This window comes from Gorilla gorilla, chromosome 8 (genome assembly GCF_029281585.2).
Source record: "Gorilla gorilla gorilla isolate KB3781 chromosome 8, NHGRI_mGorGor1-v2.1_pri, whole genome shotgun sequence".
In the NCBI taxonomy this organism is placed as follows: Eukaryota; Metazoa; Chordata; class Mammalia; order Primates; family Hominidae; genus Gorilla; species Gorilla gorilla.
In genome coordinates this window covers 46,256,031-46,276,074 of record NC_073232.2, presented here as the reverse complement: position 1 = coordinate 46,276,074, position 20,044 = coordinate 46,256,031, and the positions used below count along the sequence as shown (strand labels likewise).

General features: G+C 51.6%; 1 protein-coding gene across 2 annotated transcripts in view; it reads left to right on the top strand.

Annotated features, from left to right (window-relative positions):
- The window catches only part of TSPAN15 (tetraspanin 15), a 56,447-nt gene that overhangs the window by 23,810 nt on the left and 12,593 nt on the right, over nt 1-20,044 (top strand). The window contains exons 2-3 of one of the 2 annotated variants that reach the window (XM_004049517.5): nt 8,634-8,819; nt 10,094-10,168. The exons of the other annotated variant lie outside the window; for it this stretch is intronic. Of the exons in view, the coding sequence (XP_004049565.1) occupies nt 8,634-8,819; nt 10,094-10,168 (261 nt within the window). The remainder of the gene's footprint in view (nt 1-8,633; nt 8,820-10,093; nt 10,169-20,044) is intronic. 2 annotated transcript variants of the gene reach the window in all.

The window sequence follows — 20,044 nt, the reverse complement described above, 5'->3', positions numbered from 1 at the left end:
TGGTTCAGACACATGGAAGGTGGGGGGAGAGAGACAGAGAGGTCTGGAGAGTGAGGGAGAAAGAAAAGCAGGGGGAGGAGGGTGTTGGGTGGAGATGAAGTTGCTCTTGACTCTCCTTCCCATGGCTGTTTCTGTGGTTCTCCGATTAACCATGAGTCATTCTTATCCTTAAGCCTTGGAAGGCTCTCTTCCAGACTGGGATCATCGCAGAGTTCCTTCTTTGGGCTTACAGGCATCTGAAGCCATAAACCATTTCTCAGATTTATTCTCCCAGCAGATATATTAGGCCAGTCCCTGTGCTCAGGGAGGGTCCAGTTGCATGAAGTCAAACTCTGTGCATCCTTCAGAGTCCTTCTCTGGTTTCCCCAGGAGGAAGTAATTGCTCTGCATCTTGTCTCAGAATGCCTTGGTCAGTTATTTGTTCTACCGCTTCTACCTGCCTGTCCCCAGACTCTTCCCCAAAACAGCCCAGGGCATGCCATCCCCACTCCCACCCTGTGCTTCATTTGTGGTTGTTCTTGATTAGAAATTCCACTCTCTGCCCTGGCTGGATTGAATAACTGGGGTTTGCAAAACTCCCAGCGTAGCTCCTTCACAGCCTGGAATGTGCTGTGTGCCTGTGGGAGTCTTAAGTCAAGTATCTGCAACTATTGCCAACAGGAGGGGTAGCAAAACAGACTGGTGTGCCCACTTTGCTTCCTAGAGAGGTTTGTTTTCCAAAGGCCATGTTTGTCACCTTTGAACTGATGAACCCAAGACGTTAGATGTCTTTCTCCAGCTCTACTCAGACACCATGGAAAGCTTGAGGGAGGCAATGAGAACTGTTGTTAAAGAAGCCATAATTCTTTAAAGAAAACATAAATTAAGAAGGGATTACTTATTTAATAATATTAATAAAGGGATAATTTACAAATAATAAATATTTATTTATTATTTATTCACTTAGGAGCAGGAAGACCTGCTAGAGTAGAAATGCCATTTCTCCCCAAACGGAACTATAGATTCATTCTGGTTCCAGTCAACGTCCAGTTCAGTTGATTTCCTCCCGAGACTTGAGAAGATGATTCTAAAATGTGTATGGAAGATTCGAGATCTAAGAATATCTAGGACACTTCTGAAGAAGACAGGAAGAAGAGACTTGGCCTACCAGATGGCAAGATGTGTTGTAAAACTGAAGTCATTACAATAAGGAGGTTTGTTTAGGGACAGACAGAATGACCAATGGAAGAGATAGGCAGAAACAGCCCCAGGCATATGTAGAACCTTAGAGTATGACAGTGGGGTCATAGCAGATCAGTGGGGACAGAAGGACTGGTTTGATCAATGTGCTCTGACATTACCAAAAGTAACAAACAAAGTTGGGCATGGCGGCTCACACCTGTAATCCCAGCACTTTGGGAGGCTGAGATGGGAGGATCGCTTGAGCTCAGGAGATCGAGGCTGCAGTGAGCTATGATCACGCCACTGCACTTCAGCCTGGATGACAGAGTGAGACCCTGTCTCAAAGGGTCTCAAAAAAAAAAAAAAGTAACAAAAGCAGGCCGTGTCAGAGAATGTCAGGGACCAAGGATTACAATTCACCAGGTTCTCTGTACTTGATGTCCAGTTTTTATAAAGGAAGAAGTCCTGTCCAGAGTCAAGGCAGGGTCGACAGCAAAGTACTAGTGACAAAGACAAGTGAATGCGCCTTTGCTGGCGGCGGGAGGGAGCCTCTGCTGCTTTCTTAAGAGCTGGCTTTGATTCGGGGTTGTGGGGGAGCCCCGTTCCTCAAGCATAAGTTGGGCCAGGTCAGTGGGATGGAGGTTCAGTGTCCCCAGAACTTAGAGTACCGCCTGGTGGTCCTGGAGGTGGGGCCGGTGCTCCCTAGGGGAGACAGAATGGGCCCTTTAGCAGTTTGGATTGGGGGCACTGCCAGGACCTCCTATGCTTGATCTGTTTTGCTTTCCTTACAGGAAAGGGGAGTGGGACAACAGGAACCCAGCTGCCCTGGGGATGTGGGAGAGAAGACTGTTTTCTCCTGAGTAAGTTGGTGAATACTTGCTGAGCGTTCCCTAGCTTGTGGCAGGAGGGTTGAAGCATGTGCCTTTTTCTTTTTCTTTGAGACAGAGTCTCACTCTGTCGCCAGGCTGGAGTACAGTGGCGCAATCTTGGCTCACTGCAACCTCCGCCTCCCGGGTTCAAGCGATTCTCCTGCCTCAGCCTCCCGAGTAGCTGGGACTACAGGTGCACGCCACCACACCCAGCTAATTTTTGTATATTTAGTAGAGTTGGGGTTTCACCATATCGGGCAGGCTGGTCTCGAACTCCTGACCTTGTGATCCACCCGCCTTGGCCTCCCAAAGTGCTGGGATTACAGACATGAGTCACTGCACCCGGCCACCTTTTTCATAAGGATGGGCTCTACCTTCAGAAAGGAACCTTGTAGGAGTGGTGAGGGGCAGCACCAGCGAGAGACGCTCTAGACTTGTGCTGTCCAAAATGTGGCCACCAGCTACCTGTGGTCGAATTTAACTTAAAGCAAAATAACATGGAAGGTTCAGTTCCTCAGGCACCAGGGCCCCGTTTCAAGAGCTTGCTAGCCACACGTGGCTCGTGGATACCACACTAGGTGTTGGCATCATCTAGGAAGTTCTCTCAGCACTGCTGCTCTGCTATTGTCGGCTTTGTATTTTGCAAAGGTGTTTCACACCCCTTTCCCCCTAGTTCTTCATAAAAGGCCCATCTGGTAGCCTTAGTGGCTGGCCAGGCAGATGAGTTTTGGTTGTGAATCCTGACTGTCTCATGGGTTCTGTGCTGCTTAGTCTCTTTGTGCCTAGTCTGTAAAACGAGATTAGTCGTTCCTTGGATGTTTGAGGGGGTATGTTGATTAAGGGAGATGAGATGATGCAGGTATGACCCCTGACAGGATAGTGGTAAAGCATAATCACTATAAGAGCCAACAGGCTTTACTGTTTTACAGGTGAAAAATGAGGCCCACAAGCGGGAAGTGACATGGCCAAGGGTACTGAGCTCACCCATGGAGGCCCAGAACTCCTGCCTTCTATGTTGCCTCTGCTGCTCCTGCCAGCACCCTGCTCTGGGACAGAAGAAGCTGGGGCAGCAGTGTGCAGAACAGGCGGCAGTGTGCAGAGCAGGTGGCTGTCTGCAGGGTGGGCTTGGCCTGGGGCCAGGCAGGATGGGCCTCGGGACAGAGGGCCTTGGGAAGGGAGGTGCAGGGTTTCTCTGGGCAGGAGGAGGAGGCCCTGCTAGTCCCACTTTATTCAAAACCTCTCTCAAGCCTTGGAGTTTAGCTCTTCCCCACCCCCTTTCAAGCTAGAAAGTCTGAAAAGCGCTTTGTTTTGGTCCAACACGGAGCCCTGGACCTCAAATGCTCCATGAGACGGTTGTGGAATTAAGTGGTTCTCAGGGCCTTCCAGGAACCGCGGGCTCTGGCAGGGGGCTCATCCTGATGTTCTGCGCTCTCCCTCTTCCCTGTCACTTTTGTTCAAATTCCTAGAGCCCTCTTCACCTCCCCATGGCAGGAATGATACTTGCTTCCTGTAGACCAGGGGTTCTTTTTTTGTGCCAGGGACCCTTTGGTTCTCTGGGGAAGCCCGTGGATCGATCCTTTTTCAGAACAAGATATTTAAATGCATAAAACGAAATACACACGGATACAAAAGAAACCAGTTATAGTAGGATACAATTATTAACATTTTATACAACCAAATTTTTGATGTAATAATGTACAACTTTATCAGCGCATTCAATCACAAGATCTAGCAGTGAGCCTAATACTATCATAATTTTGAAGTAATGAGGAATGTAAATGACATTTTAAGATATTCAGAATAATTGTAAAGTGATTTCTACTGGTGACAAAATTGCAGGTGCCGTTAATACTACTTCAGTTTGTTGCCCACATCCCACATGGAAGGGATATTTCAGTTAGAGGTAAACAAAAGTAAAGATGTGGATTTTTCTCCATCTCCAGTTTGAGAGCTCCCTAAATTCCATCCATTGGACCATCAGTTCCAGCCTCTCTTACTCTCCCTTCTCAATAGTCTTCTGGCCCCTTGTGCGCCTATAGAGCGTAATACAGGGCCTGGAACACAACAGAGCCTAGTATTTGCCTTTTGGGGGTGAAAATGGGCCTTGCAGGTCCTCGTTAAGTGCAGATTTGCCCCAGCTGTGGTGAGCCAGCCGGCACGGGTGACCAGATGCTTCCTTCAGGAGGCACAGGTGCTGGAATGCCTCACAGAGTCTCCTGCTTCCCAGCAGCTGCCTGGAACTGGGCCTTTCCCTGCACAGGAGGAAGCAGGGTTCCAGGATGTAGGGGACCTTCAGGTCTGGTTCATGCTGGGCCACAGGGCTCCTCTGCAGCCTGTTGAAGACGCCATGTGGTTCACAGAGCCTGGGCTTTTGGGCTTGGCTGTGGGCTGCCAGCAGCACGCACTTTCCTTCTTTGGCCCCAAATGGGCATGGCCGTGTGCCCCCCACCCCCAGCCCTGTTTAGCTGAGGCCATCCTGCTTGACAGATGGGCCATTTGCTTCCTGTTCTAGAGCTGAGTGGCCGGCTGCCTAGTGGAAGGCTATAATTAGCAGAGTGGAGCGGATGGGATTGCATGCTGGCATTGACAGATAATTTTATCCTCAGATGGATAAACTGATGTCATCAGAGATGTAAATATCATTTGGAAATTTTGAAGTTCCTGGGAAGGTTTATGCTGGCCTCTCCCCATGCCCGCTGCTCTTGGGAGCACTTGAATGGGGAGGCCAGAGAGGCCTGTGCTGTATGGGGAGCTGCCTGGGAGTTGCCTGCCAGGCTGCTGGGAGGGTTGGGGTGGCAGCTCCTTCTGCTAGACCAGGAGAAATAGGGCCTAGGATTGCTTGAGGGAGTTCTTGGTTTACATTTGCTTTGGGAGCTTTTCCCATGGGGTTTATGGTCTGGAAATGTCTCAAGGCTAACTAGCAAGGAAATGGCAATGCTTTATAACAGCAGAGAGTGAGATCAGAGCAAGGGGTTTTGTTTTCTGCCAGCAAGGGTGTTCTGGAGTGGGTCCCAGGGCTCTGGGGAGCTTGTAAAAATAGAAGAAGCCACTGACTGCCTTTATGGAGAGGGCTGGGGTCAGTTCTGCTCAGCATTGGGGCCAGTGGCAGCTCTGGTGTTGGGGGGATGGTTTCCAAAGCAGACTACCTTAACTCAGAAGCACAGTCTCAGGCAGGAAGGAGGAATGGGAACAGGATGGGGGCAGGGGAATGGGGAAGGATGTCAGCTGTCCCCATCCTGCCAGGGAAGAAGAAGGATTTTTTTTTACAACAGGGAACATAGAACTTTCAAAAGTATATCGGGCCGGTTCTGAAAATGTTAAGATACAATAGTTGTGTTCGTTCCACGACAGGCTGAGAATTACGCTTTTCGTCAAAATGGAAGATAAAACCCTACCTCTGCTACCTTCCAGTACCTGAGTCCCTGAATATTTTATTCACTCCATGCCTGGACTCTGAAAACTTCCATGCTCTATGGGGTTCTTATTTAACCATGATTCTCTGCTTTGAGGTGGATGAGCCTCAGGGCTCTTTTATTTGTCCAGGTTTAGAGTTTAGTGAGTGATTCCTCATGGGTAGAGTCACTGAGGAAGGGGACTTGGCCTTTTTTTTCTTTTCTTTTCTTCTTCTTTTTTGAGACGGAGTCTTGCTCTGTCACCCAGGCTAGAGTGCAGTGGTGCAATCTCGGCTCACTGCAACCTCCGCCTCCCTGGTTCAGGCGATGCTCCTGCCTCAGCCTCCCAAGTAGCTGGGATTACAGGCATGTGCCACCAAGCCCGGCTCATTTTTGTATTTTTAGTAGAGATGGGGTTTTGCCATGGTGGCCAGGCTGCTCTCGAACTCTTGACCTCAAGTGATCTGCCCACCTCAGCCTCCTAATGTGCTGGGATTACAGGTGTAAGCCACTGTGCCTGGCCTGGACTTGGCTTTTTAAAGGCTGCTCGCCATTGCTCTCCGAGGACCTGGGGCACTTAGGCTGCCCTCAAACAGTGATTTCTCCATGTTCTGGGTTTTGCAGCATGACTGTGTCTGTCCAGATAGTCTCTGGTTTACCTTTCTCTACCAAAAAGTAGATATTTTTCATGGTCTCCATTTTCCTGTAGAGGGTGAGTATGTGTGTGTGGGTGTCCCGCCTTCTAAGGCCAACTTGTTAGTAAGTGGCTGGTGGCTGAGCTTGTCAGTGTCTTGAGTCCCTGCTGGCCTGTGTGTTGGAAAGGCATCCTTCTAGACTGGGGGGAAGGGTCTCACTAATCCTGGATTAATTTTCAAACCAAGGGGAATGGCACTTAGCCTTGAAACATAGCAGAGTACTGGATCCAAGTGAGATGGTTTCCTGGTAATCCTCTGTTATCCTGTGTTTCTGCATAAGCTCTGTCTGCTTGTTTGACTTTTGGCATCCCCGTCACGCATCAAAGCTTAGGAGGAAGCAGTCACTTCCCTTTATTCAGGACGTAGCTCTCTTTAGAAGGAGGTCACGGGCATCTACTTAAGGACATGATGATCAGTAAGGAGACCCATGAAGTCAGTTTAAGGCTCAGGCAGCCCTGTGAGTGGCTGGAGGGGCGGCCTCCTCGGTGTTTTGCATGGTGACACTGGGGTGGCTATGCTCATGTCACCTCCTGACAACATCTGTCTGTATCATCCCTTCCTTTCCTTGGACCCTAGCTGACAGCACCATGTCTTCCACTTACTCTCCCATGTTGCCTTTAGCTTAGTGGAGAAGTCCAGTTATCTGATGACTTGTCCCTGCCCTCTGGAACATGTGGCCCAGAAAGTCAGAATCCTTGGACAGGCAGGGGACTGGGTAGACAGTGCCTGACTTGAACTCAGAGGGTCTATTGGAAAGCCCAGGTCTTGTTCATTCAGCAGATGTTGATCATAAATGCTGATTCTACTTCCTCAGTGTCAGAATGTCTGGGTGCTGGGGATGTCCCAAGCAACTGAAAAATCCCTCCTGGAGCTTATGTTCTAGTGAGGAAGACAAATTCAAAAAAAAAAAAAAAACCAACCAGAAATAGTGTAGTATGTTAAATACTGGTAAGTGCAAAGGAGAAAATAAAAAAGAGAAAGGAGATCAGGAGTTTCATGGGGGGAACTTCCCATCTGTAAATAAAGTGGCCCTGAAGGGCCTCCCTTTGCAGGCGGCAACTGAGCAAAGAAGAGAAGGAGATGGGGGAGTAAGCCATGAGTGTGTCAGGGGAAGAGCATTCCAGGCAGTTGGAACTGCCTGTGCAAAGGCCCTGGGGTGAGCACACATGGCAGTTGACAAGCATCAAGAAGCCTGGGTTCTCCTGGTGGAAAGTTACAGGGTGTTCTGTAACAGCATGTCCACTGTTAGAAAAGTTGAGAGTGAGGGATTCTACTTGTGAATTCCCTCAAAATTCTTCCTGCTCCAACCTTTGGCCTTCTCTGTGGTCATCCTGAAAGTAAATTCCGTGTTATGGTACTGTGTGAAATGTCTGTTGCCCTGAGCACAGGGTGACCTGCCTGTTTAATATGCGTCGTGGCGGCCTCGCACTTCCAGGTTTGTAGTGTTTCCACATTCATTCACTTGCGAAAGCCGTGGTGTGAGCAGTGCAGAAATGAATGTCTTCATGCCTGTCTTTCAGATGAGAACACAGACTCACATGGTCAAATGCCTGTCCAAGGCCCAGGGTTAGCAAGTAGCAGAGCTGGGGCTCGAACCCATGTTCTCTGACCCTCCAGCCAGTGGCATTTCCCCTAACCCATCTATACTCTCCTCTAAAGTGGCATCTCCAGATTGGGTCTGTATTAGTCTGCTAGGGATGCCATAACATCAAGTACCAGACTGAATGGCTTAAACAATAGACATTTATTTTCTCACAGTTCTGGAGGTTAGAAGTCCAAGATCAAGGTGGCAGGGATGATTTTTTGTTGTTGTTGTTGTTTTTTTTTGTTTTTTGAGACTGAGTCTCGCTCTGTCGCTCAGGCTGGAGTGCAGTGGCACAATCTCGGCTCACTGCAAGCTCCACCTCCTGGGTTCACGCCATTCTCCTGCCTCAGCCTCCCGAATAGCTGGGACTACAGGTGCCTGCCACTATGCCCGGCTACTTTTTTGTATTTTTAGTAGAGACAGGGTTTCACCGTGTTAGCCATGATGGTCTCGATCTCCTGGCCTCGTGATCTGCCCGCCTCGGCCTCCCAAAGTGCTAGGATTACAGGTGTGAGCCACCGCGCCCGGCCTGCAGGGTTGATTTCTTCTGAGGCTTGTCTCTGGCTTGTAGATGCTGCCTTCTCCCTGCGTGTTCACAGTCTTCCCTCTGTGCGTGTCTGTGTCGTAATCTCTTCCCCTTATAAGGACACCAGTCATATTGGATTAGGGCCACCTTAGTGACCTCATTTTAACTTTAATTAGTTCTTTAAGGGCCCTGTCTCCAAATATAGTCACATTTCGAGGTACTGGGGGTTAGGATTTCAATAGAGAAAATTTGGGGAAACACAGTTCAGCCGCTAACAGGGCCCTTTCTGTGCTGTAACCTGGGGCAAGCCTCCCCCACAGCAGGTACCACAGCCCCAGATGACTCTTTGCTTTAGAAAATCAAGTGACCTCAGTCTCTCTCTCACCCTCTGTTTTCTTGCTGCAGCTGATTGGGGCCCTGGTCCTGTCTGTGGGCATCTATGCAGAGGTTGAGCGGCAGAAATATAAAACCCTTGAAAGTGCCTTCCTGGCTCCAGCCATCATCCTCATCCTCCTGGGTGTCGTCATGTTCATGGTCTCCTTCATTGGTGTGCTGGCGTCCCTCCGTGACAACCTGTACCTTCTCCAAGCAGTGAGTGGACCACACCACCCCTCAGCCGGAACTAGCTGGGACTCCCCAGGAGAGCTGGGGCGCCTGCCCCTGTGCCCTTGGGCAGCTCAGTTTCTTTTGTCCCTGCCTCAAACCACCTCCTTTAGAGAGCTCCTTAGATCAGCCCATCTGACCACACTGGCCCAAGAATGCCCAGGTCACCTCCCCTCCTGCATGTAAAAGCTGATTTGAATACTGTTCTTACTTAAACTCTGTGTTCATCTGGATGCTCAGTTGCGAGTAGGAAAAACCACACTCAAATGAGAGCAAGCAAAGACAAAAAAAGGAGGTGGTAGTGAGTCATTAGCTCATGCAATCAGCAAACCCACACTGGGTCCAGGGGTTTAGATGGCGCCACTGGGCAGGGTTGGGCAATCTCCCCAGCCCCTGCCAGCCGGGGCTGCTCACTTTGCAGTGGTCACTGCCGGCGTCAGGCCAACAAAGTCCTTATGGTTCTAGATCTCAGGGAATCTTTCCTACCAGCTCTGGCCAAAGTCCCAGGACTCTGGTGGGCCTGGCTTGGGCCATGTGCCCATTCTGGGATGGGGCATGGGGAGTCAATCCTACCTGTATCCCATTATTGTGGGGTGAGGGATGAGTCCCCAAAGCTGGGGGTAGTGAGTAGGCAGATCCATTCACTCTGCACTTGTGTGTCTCTTGACCTCATTGTCTCCCCTCATATGGGAAGCCCCTACGATCCACTGTAAACCGGGTTTGGGTGCTACTTGAGGCTGGAATTTGCTGAAATCAGTTTGGGTAATGCCTGCTCTCTAGTAAAGGGCAGAGGTGGGGGTGCATATCCTCTAAGCTTCAGCCATCCCCCTCACCCACTCTGGGGGATCTGGGAAGTCACATCTGAGGGCTCTCTGTGGGGAGCTGGACATACTGCCCCAGCCTGCCCATTAAGCCAGGCCTAGCCCCTCTGGCTCAGTGGCAACAAGGCCCAGCTCTCCTTATGGTGGTGGGGGAAGGGCGTGCTCTTCCACATAGACCCCCAAGACAAATGGAGGTAACCATTTGGCTGGGACAGCTGAGTCACTCTTCCTGCCCTCCGGCTCCAGAGACAGGTTTTCTTGGGGCCTGCCTGTCCATGTCCACGTTCTCACAGGAGGAAGGGGCAGAGGCCTAGGAGCTGGTAGGGGCTCCCCGAGGGATGCTTCTCTTTGTGCTTGCTCTTGGAGCAGATGGTGCATCCCCTGTACCCCACACACGCCCACTGCTCCTCTCCAGGTGAGTCTCTGAATTCTGTTTTCCAGTTCATGTACATCCTTGGGATCTGCCTCATCATGGAGCTCATTGGTGGCGTGGTGGCCTTGACCTTCCGGAACCAGGTGGGCCTGTGGATTTGTGTATCGGCCATGTGTGTACGGAGCACCCACTGTGGGTGCCTTGGGCTGTTAACTGGGGGTATGGCAGTGAGCAGGGCAGATAACCCCCATGGAGCTTTCATTCTGCTGAAAGAGAATGACAGGCGCACTGAACAAGTAAAGCAGCGACTAAGAAAATGAACCAGGCTGACATGAGAGTGCCTGGGGAGGAGATGGGAGGCCCGTGCTGAAATGGTAAAAGGAGCCAGCTGAGTGAGGTCCCAGCAGAGGGAAGCTGAGCAGAAATGAGCTTAGCATGTGAGCAAAACAGCGTGGAGGCCACGTGGCTGAGGGTGGGTGGGGTGGAGAGGGGCGGAAGGTGAAGTCGAAAGGGCTGGCCAGGCAGGTCACAGAGGTCCTTGTAGGCCATGAGTTAGGAGCTTGGAGTTTTTTCTAGAGGTGACAGGAGCCTTTGGAGAGTCTTCTGTGGGAGGCGATGTGACCCAGTTTATATTATACCATGGCTGCTGAGTTGGGGAATGGACAGTGAAGAGTTGAGGGTGTACACAGGGGCCCAACTGGGAGGCTGTGGGGGTCATTCTGGGAATGGGGTAAGATTGCTTGTACCGAGGTGGAGGCAGTGGGCCTGGGCCAAAAAGGCGATTTGATGTGTGTTTTGGAGGCAGTACCATCAGAGGCTGTTATGCCGGCTAGAGGAGTGAGGAGAGGGGCAGGTTGACAGGGTGATGCCTGGCATCCTGGCCCTGGCAGGGTTTGCAGAATCTGGGCCCCTTAGAGCCAGAAAGGTTCTTATGGCTCCTGGCTCCAGCTCCTTCAAGCAGGATGTATGCGCCTCATACTAGCTGTGCCACCTTGGGCGAGTTACTTGGCCTCTTGGATTATTAGGGGACACCTAGCTCACAGATCTGATGAGAGAATGCCTGTGAAGGACTGGGCATGGTTCTGGCACATAGTGGTCAAGGCCCCACAAGAAGCTGGTGGTGGAGCAGGGCTGACTCCAACCCAGGATTCCATCTTTCCTCCCATAATCTTCTTCCTTGTCCTCATCCTGCATTGCTGCCATAGGTGGGGCTTGAGGAGCAGGACATGTTTGCAGAAGCCCAATTCTCTGTGTCCGCTGCCTGGCCTGCACCCCTCCCTACCCCAGACAGCTTGGTCCTGGTGCATCTGGACAGTTGCTGCTGGGACATGCGTCAGAGCTGTGAGCCAAGTTATCTTTTTTTAAAAAAATAATGTTTGTTTATTTTTTTGAGACAGGGTCTCACTCTGCCACCCAGGCTGGAGCAGTGGTGCAGTCATAGCTTACTGCAGCCTCGAACCCCTGGGCTCAAGTGATCCTCCGGCTTTAGCCTCCCAAGTAGCTGGGACTACAGTCATGCACCCCCGTGCCCAGCCAAATTATCTTTCTTGTCAGCAGTTGCTCTTAAGGCAGCAGGTGCTGTCCCACACCCTGGGTTGTGCAGACCTCTCAGATGGCCCAGGGTCTGGCCTTGTGAAAATGTTCATGGGAGTGCCTGTGATTCCAGCCCAGGTGGGAGCAGGGACCACACCAGTTCTGCTGGGGCCTCCTGCAGTGGGACCTAACCACAGGCAAGTCTACACACCTGGAATCCAGGGGTCTTCCTGTTTTATGAGCCCCAGGAAAGGGGCTTTATTCCATTTGCCCATGAGGCTGCTTCTCCTTTTGCCTCTTTTCTGCTTATCAGAGCCTGTCTTCTGAGCTGGCAGATCCAGCATGCTGGTTCACTTTCCAGCAGCCTTGAGGGGAGAGATCTTTATTCCATTTGCCCATGGGGCTGCCTTTCTGTGCAGCCACCAGAGCTCCTGGCCAGCCTGCGGCTTTCCAGGGGCTACGGGTTAGTGCTTTCCTGGCTGGAGCCCAGGTCCAGTTTGTGGCCAACTAAACAGACTCCTGGATATAAGGAGGAATCTCCACCAGCCCATGACCCCGGGCATGGTTTCTGCTGCTAGGCATGGCTTGACAGTCAGACTGAAGTGGCTTCTCCACTCATACAGGGGCAAGTGGCCATCCTATCAATGGAGTCATGGAGATACACAGGAGTTAAGAATTCCCCCGAGAGCACACAGCAAGGCAGAGGTGCCTCAGGAATGCTTCCCAGTCCTGACTTGCTACCTGCCCCTCCCTGTCCCTCTTTTCTATTTGTCAGAGCCTCTCTTCTGAGCTGGCAGATCCAGGATGCTGGTTTACTTTTCAGCAGCTGTGAGGGGAGATATCTTTATTCCATTTGCCCATGGGGCTGCCTCTCTGTGCAGCCAGCAGAGCTCCCGGCCGCCCTGTGGCTTTCCAGGGTTAGCACTTTCCTGGCTGGAGCCCAGGTCCAGTTTGTGGTCAGCAGCATCCACGGCCTTCATAAACTATCCTCCAATGATGGGCAGCAGTTCTGGTTTCTAGTGCACTGCTGCAGAGGCCATCTGATTTGTCATTTTTCCAGTGCCCTGTAGGTCAACAGAACATCACCTCCTTCTTTCAAGTGATGGAGCTGGGCTGAGATGAAGGCTTTGGCTGGCGGAACATCCAGGGGCCCTTCAGTGCTCACAGCTTGGGTTTCCGTGGGCCTGAGGTCAGGCCTGACAATTTCCCGTCATCCCCAGACCCTGCAGATGCTGTAGTCCGTGAAGGGTGCTCCTTCCCCTTGGGTGGTGTCCCCTCATGGGGAGGGCCTTGGTATGCAGCCCAGGAAGGGTCCTCACTGACGCCTCTCCACTGTTTGGAGGCTCAAGCCATGACTCGTCATCTTGAAAACTTAAAAAATGAGATACAAAACTATAAATGCAGTAAGATCGCTACAATGAAAAAAATAGGTCTAGAAAAAGACTTAAAGGAATGGAAATATCAGCATATGAACTCATATTTCCTCTGAGGGATGAGACTAGGGTGATTTTTCTCCTCCCCTTTATATTTTTCCTTAGCTCTCAATTTTTTTTTATAATCAAGGGGAAAATATCACAAAAAGAAAAATAATATCCCTTCCAACTCTAATGTGATATGATTTTGTAAAACAGGAGTCAGGCCAGTGGCGGGGATGGGGGAGGAGCGGCCTGGCTGTTGATGATGGTAGGAAGGGCAGTGTATGATGGAGAAAAAGGTGAGTAGCAATCAAGGTCAGCTTCCAGGAGGAGGTGATTTCCCAATTCCATTTTTCCCTGATCAAGAGGATTTCTCTGAGCCACAGTGTAACAAGTTCAGTCTCCAGTGCCATGGGCCCTGGTAACTGAGTATCTACTTATGACAAATCAGAACAAGTCATTAGGTATTGGGGGAACCCACCCCCAATATTTCACCATAGGTTCTTTCTGTTTTCCATAAGTGTCAGCCAGCTGAGAAATAAAGAGAAAGAGTACAAAGAGAGGAATTTTACAGCTGGGCCGCCGGGGGTGATGTCACGTTATCAGTAGGACCATGATGCCCACCTGAGCCTTAAAGCCAGCAAGTTTTATTAAGGATTTCAAAAGGGGAAGGGGTGCAAGAACAGGGAGTAGGTCACAAAGATCACATGCTTCAAAGGGCAAAAAGGAAAACAAAGATCACATGCTTCTAAGGGCAAAATCAGAAACTCCTCATAAGGGTCCAACAAAGATCACAAGGCAAAGGGCAAAAGCAAAGATCACAAGGCAAAGGGCAAAAGCAGAATTACTGATAAGGGTCTATGTTCAGTGGTGCACGTATTGTCTTGATAAACATCTTAAACAACAGAAAACAGGGTTTGAGAGCACAGAACCAGTCTGAACTCAAATTTACCAGGGTGGAATTTCCCAATCCTGAGGGTACTGCAGGAGACCAGGGTGTATTTCAGTCCTTATCTCAACCGCATAAGACAGACACTCCCAGAGCGGCCGTTTATAGACCTCCCCCTAGGAATGCAGTTCTTTCCCCAGAGTATTAATATCAATATTCCTTGCTAGGAAAAGAATTTAGCGATATCTTCCCTACTTGCACGTCCGTTTATAGGCTGTCTGCAAGAAGAAAAATACGGCTCTTTTTGCCCAACCCCGCAGGCAGTCAGACCTTTTGGTTGTCTTCCATTGTTCCCTGAAAATCGCTGTTATTCTGTTCTTTTTCAAGGTGCACTGATTTCATATTGTTCAAACACACATGTTTTACAATCAATTTGTACAGTTAACACAATTATCATAGTGGCCCTAAGGTGACATACATCCCCAGCTTACGAAGATAACAGGATTAAGAGATTAAAGTAAGACAGGTGTAAGAAATTATGAAGTATTATTTGGGAACTGGTAAATATCCATGAAATCTTCACAATTTATGTTCCTCTGCTGTGGCTGCAGCTGGTCCCTCCGTTTGGGGTCCCTGACTTCCCGCAACAATTAGGCTAAGGATTACATGTTGGGTTCTCAGCGAGGTGCACAGACCACGGCCACAGCCAGGCATTGAAAGCTAAACAGACTCCTGGATATAAGGAGGAAACTCCCCCCGGCTCTGACCTCAGGCAAGATTTCTGCTGCTAGGCATGGCCTGACAGTCGGACTGGAGCCGCTTCTCCACTCATAGAGGGGCAAGTGGCCATGCACTGGGGAGGTGGGCACAGAGCAGGCCTTAGGAGTAGGAGAAGTATGACACCCCTGACCCCAGCCAGGGGCTGGAGGAGGACCTAAGTGACTTCCCCAGTTGTGTGGGTCTCAACCCTCTTGACACCTGCTTTTGTCCCATCTTGTTCTGGGGCTTCTTGTGAGGGTGTCAGGTGTCAGAGGTGGGCAGCTCCTCATGCTCCCAGCCAGGTGCAGCTGAGCTTGGACACCTGGAGGGTCCGGGCAGTAGCGGGTGTGTCTATACCCCCATCCCAGGCCTCCTCTCTCTACCACCAGGGTAGGATCAGTGGGCATTGTGGTCCTACCTGACACTGTGGTCAGGGAACAGTGGGGAGCACCAGCCTGCCTATTTTATCATGGCACTGGCACAAGCTGGCTCTGGGCACAACCTTGAGGTCAGAGGCAGGAGAAAGTAGGCAGCACCATGGCTCTCTCGGCCAACACCTGAATATATACAGTTTTCCCTTGGTGTCCGAGGGGGATTGGTTCCAGAACATGCCCCCCACCAAAGGATGCCCAAATCCACACATGCTCAAGTCCTTTATATAAAATGGTGTAGTACTTGAATATAACCTACACACATCCTCCTGTAAATCACTCCTAGGTTACTTGCAAATACCTAACACAGGGCCAGGTGCGGTGGCTCATGCCTATAATCCCAGCACTTTGGGAGGCCAAGGCAGGTGGATCATTTGAGGTCAGGAGTTTGAGACCAGCCTGGCCAACATAGTGAAATCCTCTCTCTAGTAAAAATACAAAAAGTAGCTAGGCGTGGTGGTGGGCACCTGTAATCCCAGCTACTAGGGAGGCTGAGGCAGGAGAATTGCTTCAACCCAGGAGGCAGAGGCTGCAGTGAGCCATGATCATGCTACTGCACTCCATCCAGCCTGGGTGACAGAGCGAGATTCTGTCTCAAACAAAACAAAACAAAACAAAACAAAAAACCCAGATACCTAATACATTGTAAATGCTGTGTAGATAGTTGTTTATGCTGTATTGTTCTTTAGTTTGTATCATTTTTTACTGTTGTGTTATTTTTTATTGTTCCTTTTCCCAAATATTTTCCATCCACTGTTGTTTGAATCTGCGGGTACGGCACCCATGGATGTGGAGGGCCGGCTGTGTATCCTTCCCACCTACAGCAGAGCTGTCGGCCTTCCAGAAGTAGAGAGTGCTTCTCGCTGGTTTGGCCAGACTCCCCCACGGGTGTGCCCCACTGTGGACAGCTGTCAGGGAGTGAAGCTGGAGCCCCCAGTCCCAAGGACACTGAAACATAACCCTCTCCCACCATGGAGATGAACCTGTGACCCCGGCCAGGTGTGAGGAAGGGTCTGGCAGATGCTCACTCCACACGCCCCTTCCCACCTTCTCCTGGTCCCCTGGGTTCTCTTCCATTCCTGATTGTCACATTGGGCTTCTATTGGGACTGGAGCAGAGGCTAGGGTCCGGGGGCAATGAGGGTAAGTCCCCGTTCTAGAGGGACTGGGGAAAGGCTGAGATGATCGCTTGGCTCCAGGCGCAAATGAAGGAGGAAAATCCTGGGCCAAGCACCTCTCCTCCAAGTTTTTGTTTTGTTTTTGAGACAGTCTTGCTCTGTCACCCAGGCTGGAGTGCAGTGGTGCAATCACAGCTCATTGCAGCCTCAGCTCCTAGGCTCAAGCGATCCTCCCACCTTAGCCTCCTGAGTAGTTGGGACTACAGGTGCATGCCACCATGCCTGGATAATTGTGTGTGTGTGTGTGTGTGTGTGTGTGTGTGTGTGTGTGTTTGTGTGTAGATGAGGTCAAGCCATGTTGCCCAGGTTGGTCTCGAACTCCTGGACTCAAGTAATCCTCCTGCCTTGGCATCCCAAAGTACTGGGATTATAAGCAGGGACCACCATGACCAGCTCCTCCTCCAAGTTTGAGAGCTAGGCCTGCACTAGGCCAGCAGCAGGGCCTTCCCAGCCTCAGGTCTCAGGCTTACATGGAAGTGGTGTTAGCCAGAGGCAGCCTGAGGGAGCCCCGGGCCACTCCTTCCCCAGAGAGGTTCTTGGTCCTGTGCAGGCAGCTGGCCTGGTAGGAGGCTTTAGTGGCCACCCCTTCCACTCCTTTTCCTACCCCTCTGTCCTCTGTGTTGGAGGAGCTGCCGCTACATGCCTCACCCCCTTCAGTTCCTCATTCATTTAAAAACCCTGAGAGAGGGGTGATGTGGAGGCTTCAGATAAAAACTAGATTTAAAAGACAAAGCTAGAAAGGATAGTTCTTCATAGCTTTCTCTGGTGCTTTAAACAGCATGCTTTCAAACCTTGTGGCTTTTGATGTTTGCTTACTCTTTGCTTAATTTAGCCTGGTTTTCTAGTCCTCACTGGAGCTGCCCCTGCTGGCATGGCCTGGTTTGGAGGGGAATGGGGTGGGGGCAGTGGCACTGGGTATGTTGGGCATCTGAGAATGGCAGAGGAAGTTAGAATTCTCTCTTCCCTGTCCTCTGAGTGGCTCCCCTGGTCTCTCGGAACATTACCAGTGCTGTCAACGTCGGCATAGCACTTTACAGTTAAACTGCACAGCCAGCTTGCCTCACGGGATCTTCTCACACACACACCCACCCCCGACCATCGCCCCTCACAGCACAGGAACCATCTCAGTGTCCTCCTCATCTCCCCGGTACACATAGACACGTGCACACACATACCAGTGGTGCACACTTGCAAGAACCAGCATGCCTCAAAGAGCTCCCTGATGGGGGTTGGGGGCAGCTGCTGTCCATGGAGCCCAGGGACATCTGTTGCTCCTGCAGGGCCCCCCTTCCCCCAACAACAGGGCTCAGCTTACCAGATGGAAGGCCGAATTTTTCCAGGCCCCTCTCGAAGCCCAAACCTTGGAAAGTGCCCAGGAGGCGGGATGGTTTGGGGAGGTAGGCTGGGGCTGCTCACCAGAGAGGCAGAGCCTTTCCCCACAGCCACAGAGCAGCCTCTACTCTGCCACTTCCCCTCCTTCCTGCCCTGGGCTTCCCACCTTCATCCCACCCTGTTGGCAGCCCTGGGAGAGTCCAAACAGCACAGTGGCCAGTGGGGGTGCTGTAAGTGGGCCAGTGGGCCCGGGTAGGTGCAGAGGGACATGGTGGGCCAGGACTGTGTCTGTGGTGCCTTGAGAGTAGGGGGAAGCCACCCGGGAGGAACCTCCCCACGTGTGGCCTTAGGCAAGGCCCTGACCCTGGCGGCACCCCATGAGTACATAGCTCAGCCAATTATGTCGTTCAGTGCTGTAAGCTCATTCCCCTGCCCCACCCTGGATGGCAGACTGGCCCCACCCTGGTATCCTGTTTTTTAGGCACCCCCAACCACACCCCAGCCAGCTGGCCTGTCCCTTCATCACCCAGAGGAGCAGGCACCCAAGGATGGAAAAGCTTCGTGACCTGGGGGCCTCTGGGAGGTGGGCCTGGGGCCAAGAGAGTCCTTGTTCTGCCCAGGCTGCTCGGCTGGAAGGCAATGCTCCCATCCAACTTCTGCCCTGGGGGCCAGTGCCAGGTCCGCGAAGGGCCATGGGCTGGTGAGTTGACAGCTGCTCACAGGAGCCTGCATCTCCTCTCTTCTCTTGGGGCTGACTCCAGTCTTCTGCAATCCCAGGCCTGCTCCAGAGCTGCTGTTTATCATCAGCAGAGGACTTTCCTTCTGGCCACGAAGGCCAGGTTCCCCGAGCCCATCTCCTTTTTTTTTCTTTTTTTTTTTTTGAGACAGAGTCTTGCTCTGTCGCCGAGTCTGGAGTGCAGTGGTGCCATCTCGGCTCACTGCAACCTCTGCCTCCCAGGTTCAAGCGATTCTCCTGCCTCAGCCTCCCAAGTAGCTGGGACTACAGGCGCACGCTGCCACGCCTGGCTAATTTTTTGTATTTTTAGTAGAGACGGGGTTTCACCGAGTTAGCCAGGATGGTCTTGATCTCCTGACCTTGTGATCCGCCTGCCTCGGCCTCCCAAAGTGCTGGGATTACAGGCGTGAGCCACTGCGCCAGGCCGCCCCACTAGTTTTTGTATTTTCAGTGGAGGCAGGGTTTCATCATATTGATCAGGCTGGTCTCGAACTCCTGACCTCAGGTGATCTGCCCACCTCGGCCTCCCAAAGTGCTGGGATTACAGGCATGAGCCACCGCGCCAGGCCTCCATCTCCTTCTTTACCTTGGCTTTGAGCAGAGCAAGGCTCAGGGAGGAGGTGAGTGCTGCAGTCTTTGTTCCTCTTTTCCTGATCCTGGAGATAATTTTGGGAGATGGCCCCAAACCTGAACCTTGGTTTCTTAGCACCTTAAAGTGTGTCAGGCTGGGAGTTTGACACCCTGGTCCCAGCGTCTCTCTGCCAGTGGCGAGCTGGGCGACGTCGGACTAGCCACATCGCTCTCTGGGCTGCAGGGTGTTGTGAGAGTGGGGTTGGCCAGGACTCATGCCTCAGAGGCTGCCTCCATTGCAGTCAGTTTTTTGAACAAGAGTTGGGGCCTCGGTTTCCCACGGGATTTGTTTTCCACCAATGACATGTGGGTGTGAAGTAGTACCATAGAGTATTTGTCTCCTTTAAAAACAGACAAAAATCTTGAATCATAACACCAGGACCTACAATGTGCCTGGTGTCCTGCTAAACACCTTCACAGCTTTTGTTTATTTAAATCTCACAACATCCCTATGAGGCAGAGAGTGTTTTCCTCCTGATTTTGCAGGTGAACAAACAGAGGCTCAGAAGTCAAAAGAAGTAGCGGAGGCCCGGGTGGCTGTAGGGAGGTGTCCTTGATTATGAGGCTTGACAGCCCCTCTGAGACTTGGTTTTTGATTCTCAGAGCTCGAAGTTACCTTAAAGATAGGCCTACGGGTTTGGTTCACAGTTGGGAAGCTGAGGCCCAGAGAGGAGAAGTAAGCCGCGGTGGGGCCTGGAACCAGGATCCTGTTGTCCCAGCGTACGCTGTGGTGCCACCCCCGGGAATTGTCTGGCTCTTCAGTCCGGCACCGGAGCTGAGAATGCCCCCTTTGTCCCCAGTCTCTGCTGATACTCAACCTCCGTGCTCTGAAAGCTGCTATTGTTACAGTGAGCTGGGCTGCCCACGCTCCTGCCCCCGCCCCTTCCCACTGTGGGGCCCTTTATGCTTCTGGGTTTCAGCACAACAGCCGGGCTGTTGATCCAGAAAGCGCAGCGTGACTGGGAGAGGGCGGCCTGCCATGTTCCTCCCGGCAGGGATTGTCCCAGCCTCAGCCGAGGGGGACCGAGCGCTGCAGTGATGAGGAGAACAGCCCATGAGGGAGGTCAGGAGACCTGAATTCCAGTCCTGGCAAGACCCCACCCAGCCTGCTCTGTGA